Consider the following 13580-nt stretch of genomic DNA (forward strand, 5'->3'; position numbering starts at 1 on the left):
AGGAATTTTTCCCCGGTGAAGTAGGGCCGATTTAGTGGTTTCAAATTCCGGCCTTAATCCAGTGATAAACTGGTAAAAATGTTCAACATCGAGTTGTTTCTGACGAAGCTCGATGTCTTCGGCACAATGCCACTTTGGTTCTAAAAGGGAAAGTTCTTCCCAAAGTTCGGACAACCCATTGTAATATTCACGAATAGTTTTGTCTCCTTGTGTCATCATTCGAACTTTTTCTTGGAGGTTGCACACGTGTGCAATATCTTTAAGGGAATACATATTCTTAAGGTATTCCCATGCCTTATCGGCATGATCAAATTTGGCAAGACTTGAGCATTTTTTAATGTCAACGCTATTGATAAGCCATGATATTATCTTCGCATGAGATATTCTCCATTCTTTCCATTTCTTCTCGTATGAGGCAATAGCCTTGATTTTCTCTTCTTCCGATAGAGGGACGTCTTTATCTCCCTCCTTTTTAGTAGGAGATAGCTTAGGTTCCGAATCGGAACCATCCACAATCCCCCATAAGCCTTTTCCCCATATATGGTGCTTCATGATTGAAGCCCATGTTACATAGTTCGTATCGCTTAGTTTCATAGGCATGATGGTGACTTTATCATTGTCATCCATCGATTACAAGGAGAGAAAGAATAGGGATAGAAGAGAAACAAGAAGGAAAATGAGAGAAAAAAAAAAAACAATACAACAAGATGTGAAATCTTCTCCAATGAAGTGATAAAACACTTCTCTTCAAGTGGCGAACACTTTTGCAAACGGGCACGGAAACCGAGGCAGCTTTTCCTCAAGATTTAGTACTTCCGCGGCTCTGATACCATGAAATGAAATGGGGATCTTCGAAACACGAGCTTTGATTAACAAGAGCAAGTGTCAAGAATGACACTAAAGCATAACCCTTAAAAAGGGTATAACTGGAAACAAAATAAAAATAAAAATGTATTCTTTATTGATATGAAAAACCAATTGCTTAAGAAGCATTGGAGTAAAATACAAGAGGGGCTGCACCCCTTTATATACACAGCTGAAAGAGGACTCAATAGAGCTGTTGGGCACAATCCAACAATTCTATTTAGAGCTGTTGGAATGTGTCGGTCCAACAACTCTATTAAGAGCTGTTGGACTGTGTCAGTCCAACAGCTCTATTGCTAGTCAAGTCTGGACAGGACTTGACTAGCAACAGTCATTCTAGTTCAAACTGAACTAGATGACATAAAGACAAAAAATAAAAATAAAGGAAAAAAAATACAGAAAAGAAAGAAATTAAAAAAGTATTTATATATATATATAATAATATAATATTATTATATATACATATATGGTTTTAAGTTGAGTAAGAGTAAGACTGAATATATGGAATGTCGGTTTAGTAAGCAACGAAGTAGTGATGGGAGTGTAGTGAAGCTTGGTGAGCAAGATATACCGGTGAATGATTATTTCAAATATTTGGGATCCATCATTCAAAAGTATGGAGAAATTGATGGAGATGTAAATCATAGGATAAAGGTTGGGTGGATGAAATGGAAAAGTGCTACTGGAGTGTTGTGCGATCGTAGAATGCCATTGCGGTTGAAGGGAAAGTTTTATAGGACGACTATTAGACCCGCTTTACTATATGGTACGGAATGTTGGGCTGCCAAGAGACATCATATTCAAAAAATGAGTGTAGCTGAGATGCGGATGCTTAGATGGATGTGTGGAAATACAATAAAAGATAAGATTCGGAACGAAGAGATACGTAAGAAGGTAGGTGTTGCACCCATTGAAAATAAGATGCGAGAGAATCGTTTACGGTGGTTTGGACATATTCGGCGAAGGCCTAATGATGCTCCAGTTAGAAGGTTGGAGAAATGGGAAAATATATTAGTTAAAAGAGGTCGGGGTAGGCCTAGGAAGACTTGGATGGAGATGATAGGAAAGGATATGAATGCTTTGAACCTCACCGAGGACATGGCGTTGGATAGAAATGATTGGAGGAAAAGGATTCATGTGGAAGACCCAAAATGAATTTCTTTTTTGGTTCATATCGCTGACCCCAATTGTTTTGGGATGAAGGCGTAGTTGTTGTTGTTTTGTTGTATATATACATATATGTACATTTTTACATTTTAACAAAAAATACATGTGATATACATCCAGAAATTTGCAGACATGATTAGCCCTTAAATTCATACGATTTAAGTCATGCTAAACCCTCGTTTTATCGAAAAAAGAGAGGAACCCGTACCTTACTACAACAAAAATGCGAAAAGAATAGAAAAAGAAGAAGAAGAGGAAGAAGGTGGAGAAGGTGACACCCTTCTCTTTTTTCTCTTTTTCCTCTCCCTCTCTCTCTTTTTTTTTTCCAACGTTTTTGAGAGAGAGAGGCTTAGCTTCTCTCTTTATAGAAGAAGGGGCTTCTAGGGGGTGACAACCCCCCCTTCTGGTATATTATTTGGGGTAGAGTTCTACTATGAGTAGAACCCTTCCCAAATCTGAACTTCTTCTTTAATATATATATATTTATAAATATATATATATATATATATATATATGTTTCTTACAGTTTTAAATTCATTCTTTATTTTTTAAAGTGTATGGATGGATTATGGGTTTGGCCTGAACCCATGACCCAAATCCAATTCCATTTAGATTTTATCCTGGACCATGTTCAGATCCATATTGACGTCAACCTATATATATATATATGTATATATATATATATATATATATATATATATATATATATAGGTCAGTCGACTCTAATCTAAGTGAAAAAAAACCCAAAATAGAGATCAGTGCAATTTTAAAAACGCATTTTCTGAACTAACCCATATCCAAAATCGCGAATTCAGATCTCCTATGAGATCTATGGCTCATAACGGATCTAACTAGAGTCCTAGTTCAACTTAAACTCTTGAATTTCACTTGAATTTAACCTGATTTTAATATGAATTTAACTTGAATTTTGCTTAAATTTAAAAGTTAAAATGAATAAAATTCACACGTGTTACATTTCATATATATAAGTCGTCAATGGGCCCTGGACCATGTCCGGACCCATATTGACGTCAGCCCATATAATAATTTATTATTTTCAATTTTAGATGTATTAAATATAATTATTTAATTAAAATTATACTTTTAAAATTTAAAAATTTAAAAAAATTTACGAGATATTACAATGGTGACAAGGCTGTATACATAGATTATGTATGCGTGTGAGTGTGTATATAAAACAACAATTCTTAATCACTATAATTAGGAACATCAAATAATGAAACTAAGTTGAAATTGAAATGTAATGTAATTGATGACAAATTTTAAAAGAAAAAGAACTCAAGTGAATACAAAATAAGTGAATAAGATCATAAAAGAAAATAAGTAAAGTTAATGACATAATGTTGACCATGTGTGAAACTGGTTTGATCGTGTCATGTTGTGTCATGTAGACACGGGATACACATGCTAAGTGAAGTGTCGGTGTGGCATAGGTGCATGTGTGCGTGCACATGTGTGTGGGTGTGTTTCTGTGTCTATGCCTGTGTGTTGGGTGTCTTCATGTGTCCATGTGAAGGCACACACATGTGTGTGTGTGTGTGTGTCATGACCAGAAATATCACTAATATTTCATAATATTATGATAATATCATGATTGCGATAGTATTTTTGTAATATTTTTTAATTTTTGTTGCTCTAATTTTTTTCCTTATTCTAAGAACTTTTCTACCTTTTCTCTACAGTTCTACCAAAAAAACAAACCACATCAGTTTTGGTTGTCTTATTCCAATGACCTCATTAAGAGTTTCATGGGTGGCACAATTAACTCATCATGCTGAGCCTTCTTACCAGATCCTAGGATTGCTCCAAATGTGCCTATTCTTCCGATATTGTGAGAATCTGAGTTTATTTTTTATGATCGAGACTCCCTATAATCCTCTCTCCCTCTATCCTAGCTGCCCCTCTATCTCTTTCTCTCTGAAAGCTTGATTTGGGGAAGCTATTATCACCTGAAAGGATTGACCTTTCCGTGCTTGATTTGTGAGGGATGATCAAAATTCTCCTATTCTGTGCTCTTCATGTGAATGATTTATGCAGGTCCAGGAAGGGAATTTCTTAGGTCTCATAATGTTGGACCTAATGTCCTTGTATTAAGTAAGTCCCAAAAGTTGATAAAAGAAGTCTTCCTGTCTCTCTTTTCTTTGCTTTTTATATGATATTAGCACATATCAGTGATTTTGAAAATATTGGATTTATAATTTTTTTTTTGTTAAAAATAATTTAAATGGTAAAATATCACATCAATTGTATTTCTTTTCTACATTTTAAATATGTTGTTTTCTTCATTCTTTTATATTTCAAAATGTTTACAACTTTTGTTTCTAGAAACATAAAAACTTTATTATCTAAACATATTCTTTTCTTACTCATTTTTGCTATTTTTATACATTTTAAATTTTTTTAATGCCGAGCTTTTCCCAAGATTTATCAAGAAAACCTATTTTATTGTGAGATTTGCCTTGTGGAGATTAGCCAAGATTTATGACTATGGATTATACTGACTAGGGTCATTCCGTAACTATCTTAATTTATTGGAATGATCAATTGCAGGTCTACCTCTTCATTTGCATCTGTGAATCTTGTCCATGATGTTATGTTTCTTAGCTATATTTGTTTTCCTGTTTTAATAATATCCTTAGTTGCATCTTGTACTTTGTGATTTCAAGGCTCATGAAGGTTTGTCTATTGACTATACCATTGATTGAAGAATTCACACCATCAACAAAAATAGCTTTAACTATCCATTTGAGAATATAGGCCCATTATGTCACATTTTTTTACTCCCTTGTTAACATGTCCTTTCTTGCACAAATGGGAAATTTTAACAGAATGGTACCATGTGTCGTTATTTTTTCTTTGAACTTAATGCTAAGATGTTTGAAGTTTCACTATGAATGATAAAGCTATCAGCTTTGCACGAAGGATTAGAGATGCTTGAGGACTCATCATGGACCGTTAGCAGCTATGTTACCGCAACACGACACTTAGGGTGCCGTACCCATATCGGCACGTGTCGACATGGGTACTAGTACCTGAACACGGCATTTGCTGTGTCCTATATTATATAATATTTTCAATATATATATATTTTAGTTATATAATATATATTTTTAGTATCTATTTTAGTTATATAATATATATTTTTCAGTATATATTGAGCTGTGTCCCCGTACCCTCATTTTTTTTGGACTTGACGTGTCATACCCTCCATACCCGTAACCGTACCCCGGTGACATAGGCTAGCAGCTTATTGTAGCCATTCGTCAATCTCCAATTCTACCCCATTTATGTACAGTGATTATCATTCACATTGTAAGCACCCGGTATGCACCTACTCAATTACTTAATATTCATTTATATTAACTTTTATCTTAAAAAATTACACACATTTGGACTGATTGTTTTTTAGTAGATGAGTGAAAAAGCACCCAGAAGAATAATGAATAGCATTCTACCAGCAACCCTCAAGGACAAACTGTCAAAGTGAAAGCATGCCCTGAGTGTTATTGATGTGGACTCGATAAGCACCGATCCACGATCCAAGATCCAAGATCCAAACGGATCTTGACACGTGCGAAAGCTCTTTTTTTTTTAAATGGGTTCGAACAGGGTTTTGGGAAATAGGTTTTTTGGGACCCATGCACTCTGTTTCGATAAAAGCGGTCCAAAGGAAAGTTGTGCGCGATTGACACGCCTTTTCAACGAATCCGAAATCACTGGATTCAGATCAGCGGTGTCCGTTCTACGGACTCAAGACTGAGACTCACAAACAAGCCTATGATAGACTTCTGGACTCCGCGGACAGTCTGTTTGAAAGGGTTTTCGACCCTGCAGATAGGGGAGTTTGCGAAAACCACCAACTGAGAAATCGAAGGTCAGATCCAGACCTTTCTAACGAACCAAGATTCAGAATTTTTTGAGTTTTCTACAAGGCTTTACGAATTTTTGAATTCTGGAAATGGTATGAGATATTATCAAATGGATTAAAACTTCAAATATTCGACAACAGCATAAAGTCTAATATTTTTGAGACACTTAAACGAAGATTCAGTTAAAACTCAAAACATGAAAGTTTTAAATCTAGGTTCTAGCTTTCCACAAAATCAAACAAAACAAATTTTCATGCAAGGAATCTCCAGATCATTGTTATTAAAAACGCGCCTCAAGGCGCAAAAAGCGCGCCTTGCCTCGAGGCGCACTTAAAAAGCGTAAAACCCTCAAGGCGTATGCCTCATGTGCCTTGAGGCGTACGCCTTGAGGCAAGGCGCGCCTCACCGTGAGGCACACATTAAAAAATCCGATGGGCCCGGACCCGAGTCCAACCCGGACCTGGACCTATATGCTCGAAGGCTCGAGAGAATCCGTGTCTTTAAAAAGACACAGACGCCTCTCTCGAACCTTCTCTCCACTCCGTCCCCTCTCGTCCCCCGGCACCGCCGGCCACCACCCGCTGCCGGTCATCGCCTCTTCCACCTTCTTCTTTCCTTTGTTGAGAAGGCGTCGGCGACCCACCGACCACCACCGTCTTCTTTTCTCTGTTGCGAGGGCGCCAACGACTCACCACCACCGCCGTCCGTTTCGACGACCTCTGTTTCTCTGCGTTTTTCGGTGACGTCGAAGTCTCCGCCGCCAGGTAAGCCCTCTTCTTTACTTCTTCTCAGTGAGGGGTCAACCGACAGGGGGGCAAAGCCCCCGTCGTCGCCTCTCGTCTGCAAGGGGTTACCCCCTCCTCTGCTTTTCTCTCTTGGTCGACCAACAGGGGGGCGGAGCCCCCTGTCGTCGCCTCTCGTCGGCAGGGCCCCTGCCTTTCTTTTGGGACTAACCGACAGGGGGCGGTGCCCCCCTGTCGTCGCTTCTCGTGGGCAGGGGGTCCCCCCCCCCCCTCTGCTTTTCTCTCTTGGTCGACCGACAGGGGGGCGGAGCACCCTGTCATCGCCAGGGGGCTACCTCTGTCTTTCTATTGGGGTCGACCAACAGGGGGGCGGTGCCCCTCTGTCGTCGCTACTCGTGGGCAGGGGGTCCCCTCCCTCTGCTTTTCTCTCTTGGTCGACCGACAGGGGGGCGGAGCTCCCTGTTGTCGCCACGGGGTTACCCCCTGCCTTTCTATTGGGGTCGGTGCCCCCCTTGTCGTCGCTTCTCGTGGGCAGGGGGTCCCCCCCTTCTGCTTTTCTCTCTTGGTCGACCGACAGGGGGTCAGAGCCCCCTGTCATTGCCAGGGGGTTACCCCTTGCCTTTCTATTGGGGTCGACCGACAGGGGGGCGGAGCCCCTTGTCGTCGCTAGGGGGTTACCCCCTGCCTTTCTATTGGGATTGCCCGACTGGGGGGCGCCCCCCTGTCGTCGCTTCTCCTGGGCAGGGGGTCCCCCCCGTCTTCTTTTGTCTCTTGGTTGACCGACAAGGTGGCGGAGCCCCCTGTCGTCGCCAGGGGGTTACTTCTGCCTTATTGTTTTGCTTGCATTTGCCATCATTTTCTTGTTACATTTTCTTGTTAAGTTTATTTTTCAATTTCAGAAATTTTATTTCCTGCATTTAGATTAGAATTTAGTTGTTAATTTACTAATTATCGTTTTTAGATACATTAATACTTGTGAGACTAGTTAAAAAAAAACTGCACTACATTAATACTTATGTTGAAGTTTTAGTGTAATACAATATGCTGATTTTTAGATTTCTTTAAAAATCTGACTAAACTTGACAAGTTTTGAATGTGGTTTACATTTTTTGCATTTGTTTTCATGTAATGTGGTCAGCAGAATGCATGATGTTAATATATATTTTGTTATATGTATTTTTGCAGTTGAACAATGGGAAAAGATGTGTGATGGGATCATGGAGTTAAAGTTCCAAATCCCACTAAAGATCCCAAACTCGTAGGACATGTAATTTGTAATTACTGTCATAAAGAGAGTACAAGAGGCATCTATAGGCTAAAACATCACTTAGCTGGCCCAAAACATGGTGTAAGCATGTGCGAAGCAGTTCCACCTGACGTGAATAGATTTTTTCAGAATCATCTAAAGGATCAGAGGCTAAAGAAAGAAGAGTTAGAACAAAACAAGTTGAATATCAGGAAAAGTGTTTATTTTGGATCATTAACCGACGATAATGTGAATAAAGAAACTAATGGATCATGTAGTGATGTAAAAACAAGTACAGGTGGTCCTATGGACCTTTTTGTGAACAAAGAAGCACGACAAACCACAATAAACACTGCTTTCAAAAGGGATGAAAGAAAAAATGTATGTCGTGCCATTGGTAGATTTTTTTATGCAAATGCCTTATCATTTAATCTTTGCAACAGTCCATATTTTGGTGTAATGATAGAAGCTATTGCAAATTATGGGCGAGGGTTCAAACCACCTTCTTATCATGAGATCATAACGTGGATTTTGAAGGACGAGGTAGATTGTACTCATAAAATTGTGAAAGAGTTCAAAAAAGAATGACCAAAGGTTGGTTGCAGTATTATGGCAGATGGAAAAGGAAGAAACTTAATTAATTTTCTCGTGAACAGCTCATCTGGGACAGTATTTTTGAAGTCCGTTGACATCAGCGACATGGAAAAAACTGGTGCAAATTTGTGTAAGTTGTTTGAAGAAGTTGTTAAAGAAGTTGGTGAAAGTAATGTGGTGCAATTCATTACAAATAATGCACCAAATTATGTGGCAGCTGGAAATATGTTAACAGCAGGAAAAACATATTTTTGGACACCATGTGCAACGCACTGCTTGGATCTTATGTTAGAAGATATTGGAAAGATATCAATTTTTAAAGATACAGTAGAAAAGGCAAAAAAAATTACAAGATACATTTATAGTCATGCATGGGTATTAAATTTAATGAGAAAATTCACAAAGAAGAAAGAACTTTTGCGTCTTGCCATCACTTATTTTGCCACAACATATCTTACACTTCATAGTATTGGATGTTATAAGAAAGAGTTAAAGTCGATGTTCTTATCTTCAAATTTTAGAACATCTAATTACTATAAGAAATCTGATGCTAAGAACATTTCTTATATTGTTCTTAATGATCATAAGTTTTGGGCTGCCATATCATATGCAATTAAAGCTACATTACCTCTCGTGAAAGTGTTGCGACTCGTTGATGCAAACGAACCTGCTATGGGATTTTTGTATGAGGCAATGGATAGAGCAAATGAGGAAATTGCTTCAAACCTTGACAATGTCAAAATAAAATATAAACCTATTTGGGATATCATTGATAGACGATGGGACTTGCAACTTCATAAGCCTTTGCATGCAGCTGCCTATTATTTAAATCCATATTTTCATTATGCTGGCAACTTCAACCTTGGCTTTTATGATTGTGTTGAAAAATTAGTTTCTGGTGCAAATATTCGGTTGAAAATTACAACACAAATCGATGCATTTAAAAAAGCAAAGTGCTTGTTTGGTAGAGAGGTAGCTGTTACAACAAGAAAATTAAAAAATCCTAGTAAGTTTGCAATTATGTTGTTATTTGTCAATATTTTTTTATGTTTTTGTTAATTATGACATTCTTAATGTTTTTATCAATTTTTTATTATTTTATTTGAATGCAGCTGATTGGTAGAGTTCATTTGGGCACAAATATCCTGAGTTGATGAATTTTGCAATTCGAATTTTAAGTTTGACATGCAGTGCATCGGGTTGTGAGAGGAATTGGAGTGCTTTCTCATTGGTTTGTAACTTTGTATTTTATTTTTGAAATACATTTTTATAAGTTTAATTATCTTATATTTGATTATCAATGATTTGAAATTATAGGTGCATACAAAACGAAGAAATAGACTTGAACAAGATAAGATGAATGCATTGGTTTTTGTAATGTACAATATGAAATTAAGAGAGAAAAATATGAAGAGGAGGGCTACCAAAGACCCTATATGTCTAGATCATATAGACTCAGACGATGAGTGGATTGTGGAGAAGGAAGATCTAGTGTTGCCAAGTGATCCCAATTGGTTAGAGGATTCATGGTTGGATCCGAACTTCGACATAAATGCCATTGAGCATGTGCGTATTGAAAAAGTCATTTCACCTCATGTTTCACAAAGTGGTTCTAGGCAAGACATGTCTTCAAGAGATCGGGGTAAAGTTATATTCCTTTTACCTAGCTATGAATATAAATGTAGTTTTTTAATTACATAACATAAATATTTAATACATGATTTTTTATTGAAGGAAAAAGAAAAGCAAAAGAAGTAATTGAGGACGTGGATGAAGAAAGTGTAGATGATGAAGAGTCAGAGAATGAAGATGAAGAAGAACCTATTTATATGGATTCTTCAGATGATGATATTGAAGACTTAAATATTGATGATGACGAGACACAACAAGAGCCTATGCCCTAATTCATATCATAGAGCTATTGGCCATTTATATGTTTTTTGGGATTTTCAGTTGTAATTGTGAATGTTAACACTCTCATTTTGAAGAATTCTGGACAAATACATTAACATTTGGTTGTTAATGTTAACATGCATTTTTTAATTATGTCATGATGTTGTTAGTGCTAATATGCATTTTGTTGTTAATGTTAGTTTTTTATTGAATGAATGCTCATATTTATGCAATTAGATACTTATATAGATCAAGTTGTTGCATTAATGTTACTTTTACATGTTAATCTCATATTTTTTTAGTATTTATTTGAGATTTTTTATTTCGTGTTGGTTGGCGCTTCATCAATAAAACATTTCTTATTTATTTATAATTTTAGATAATTTTTATAGTTTTTTTTAAGTTAATTTTTTTTTAGGTTTACGCTTTGCGCCTCGAGGTTTACGCCTCGCCTCAGATTTTGGTGGAGCGCCTCGCTACGCCTCAACGCTTTTCAAACACTGCTCCAGATAATTGAAAAATACCGAACACCACTAGGAGTGTTCTGAAACAAACAGGTGACAGTGGATTCCTGTCAGTCTGACACTTTAACAACACTTTTCAGGGACTCAAACGGCCGATTCACGAAATGGCCTCAACTACAAAGTTATAGATAATCGTTTTAGCTTTTCGGGAAGCTAAAGAATGTCAGAAACTGATCACTATCGAGGCCGATACAATCGTTTCTTTGGAGTCGTTTCAGACAACTCGGGATTCAGGAATCCGGGTTTTGACAGGAAAACCGAATTATGTAAAATCACAACGAACTGAAATTTCTTGTGAACAATAGAATCAATCAACATAAATATTTCAAAACATTCATGCCAACATTCAGCAAATAATCGACTTGCAACTACAAGCAACATTCAACAAGAAACATAGAAAAATAACAATGGACTCTAACTAATGAACCAATGATTTAGTTATCCGGATGAAGGTAGCAATGAATGTCGTTGGGAAGCAACCGACATCAAACGAAGTTTCACAAACAGCAGATCGAGCACCCTCTTTGAAGCTCAACACTCACGAACAAGATGCTTATACAACCACACGCCAAGATTGATCCTCTCAAGAGCGCCTTCCACACTCAAATGAGTTTTTTTTCTTCTTTCACTAAAAAACGTTTTTCTCTCTCTAGCACCAGCCACACTGCAGAAATTTTGAAAATGAAGAAGCAACCTCCTCCCCTTGGTTGACCTCCCTTCATTAATAGGTTTGGGGCTTGGGAAATAGCCACATTAAAGAGCAAATTGGTCTTCCCAAGCCTTGCTCCAAAAACGAGTTTGACTAAGCTATATTTGGCCAAGGATTATTAAATGGTTCAACATCCATATTGACTTGGAATAGTCAAGGTTGGATTTTGAATGAAGGCCAAGATGATCCACTCCCAAATGATGCCAACTAGGCCCCCCTTGGAAATAGATCTTGATCCAGATCCAAAACATGCAGCGAACTGGATCCTGCACAAAAATGCATTAGAAAATGCAATTACGAAAAAAATAAATAAAAACTACCCTCGTTCCTCATACACCCTTTAATGCCACAAAAGAAACCTACAGGGCACCAAAACTATCCGGATCTGTAGAATCCGGCTTCTAAAAAAAAATACATGAAATAAATATTGCCGATACAATATCCAAAAATATGATTCCACGAAGACGCAATGGAATCAAAACAACTAAAGAAGGAGCACATCGAGCATCGACTAAATGGAAGATCCACTAGGACAAGGAACGTCCTGCAAGCATGTGGATCGCCTTGGGTAGCGATGCTCGAATCGGGTCTGGAGAGTTGGATTGGGATCCAACTCTGCTTCTACACTGTGAATCTTTGGATGCTCTGCATAAGTTATCTAACACATTCACATCCATTCCTATATTTTCTTGGACACCTTTGGAGAAAAATGACAAAATTACTAAAAATATCTTCTAGTTAGGGCTATACAACACGCTCCTGTAAGAGGCTTCGGTCTGCTCAAGCTCATTTACTCAAATGAACCAAGCTTGATCCTTGAGCTAAAGCTCATTAAAGCCGGAAGGTGATACACACACACATACAATAATCACAAATATCAGTCTCGGCTATATCTCTGCAAGCCTGCAAGGCCAATCTTGTTATAATATAGGTTTAGTTGAAAAATATTAGAAAAATCTCAGCACTTAAAAAATATAAAAAATTGCAAAAAAAGTTGGTTGAGGATGATGTAAAATAGTCATTTTTGTTTCTTGGTTTTTGTTATTCGAATAGTGTAGCATCTGCTGTCACTGCATAAATACAATGTAATGAAACATGCTCATTTACACTTTATGAATGCATGCTAACATAATTGTTGTTTCATGTAGATTGAGAGACTGGAAAACAGTGCTTGACCTAGTAAAAAAGATGGAATCTTCAATTCCAATCCTTTCACAGGGGTTTTTAAACCAACTTTTGCTCTTCTTGGGGAAAAGTGGGAAGATAGACGCAATGATGAAGGTATAAAGTTCTGCTCACACTTTTTAGCACCTGAGGTGCTTCGTTTAGAAAGTGTTATTTGACTTAAGCCTGATTAGTTTGGTTATCTTTTTGTGTTAGTGGAAGTTTAAGAGATGTGCCTTGCTTTCTCAATTCTAGATTCAGACGTACTTAGGGATCACCAAGTCTAATGAGTAACTGTTTCAACTTGTCTCAGAGTGGGGACCACAGTAGTGTTTTGAAAAACTCATTGATTGAGCCAAAACTGAAAACCAGTGCATTGCTGGCCTCCACTAATTTTCTCCAATAAATTTAAAATAGAAAGCCTAGGGAGTTGGCAAAAGCTTCTTTTTGAGTCCATGACATGTTTGGAGGTTGGTGAACTAGCAAGTTTGTGACCGACTAACAGATGAATACCACCAGGGGTCAATAATAACTTGGTTTGCACCTGAGTACTGGTTTTTGCCCCACTATGTCACATCATTTGACCCTATAAAACCTGAGTGGAATTGCTTTGTGGCCATATAAGTTTGTAACTGACTGAAAATATCAAACACAGTCAAAGGTCCATAATAGCCACGTCTACTCCTGAACAATTGGAATTTTCCCATTCTGACTTGAGCAAATAAATTAACCTTATAAAAACAATTGAATGGAGTTTCCAAGGGCCATATGCATTTTTGGTCAATC

The 13580-nt window shown here is 37.5% G+C and overlaps 1 protein-coding gene across 5 annotated transcripts in view; it reads left to right on the forward strand.

Annotated features, from left to right (window-relative positions):
• EMB2654 (Tetratricopeptide repeat (TPR)-like superfamily protein) overlaps nucleotides 1-13580 on the forward strand; it is a 120869-nt gene that overhangs the window by 25590 nt on the left and 81699 nt on the right. For all 5 annotated transcript variants that reach the window (XM_089996790.1, XM_089996789.1, XM_089996792.1 and 2 more), the window contains exon 7: nucleotides 12779-12911. In XM_089996790.1, coding sequence (XP_089852916.1) covers nucleotides 12779-12911 — 133 coding nt within the window. The remainder of the gene's footprint in view (nucleotides 1-12778; nucleotides 12912-13580) is intronic.

The sequence above is a fragment of the Nuphar pumila genome, chromosome 2, assembly GCF_984573655.1.
Source record: "Nuphar pumila chromosome 2, dmNupPumi1.hap1.1, whole genome shotgun sequence".
In the NCBI taxonomy this organism is placed as follows: domain Eukaryota; kingdom Viridiplantae; phylum Streptophyta; class Magnoliopsida; order Nymphaeales; family Nymphaeaceae; genus Nuphar; species Nuphar pumila.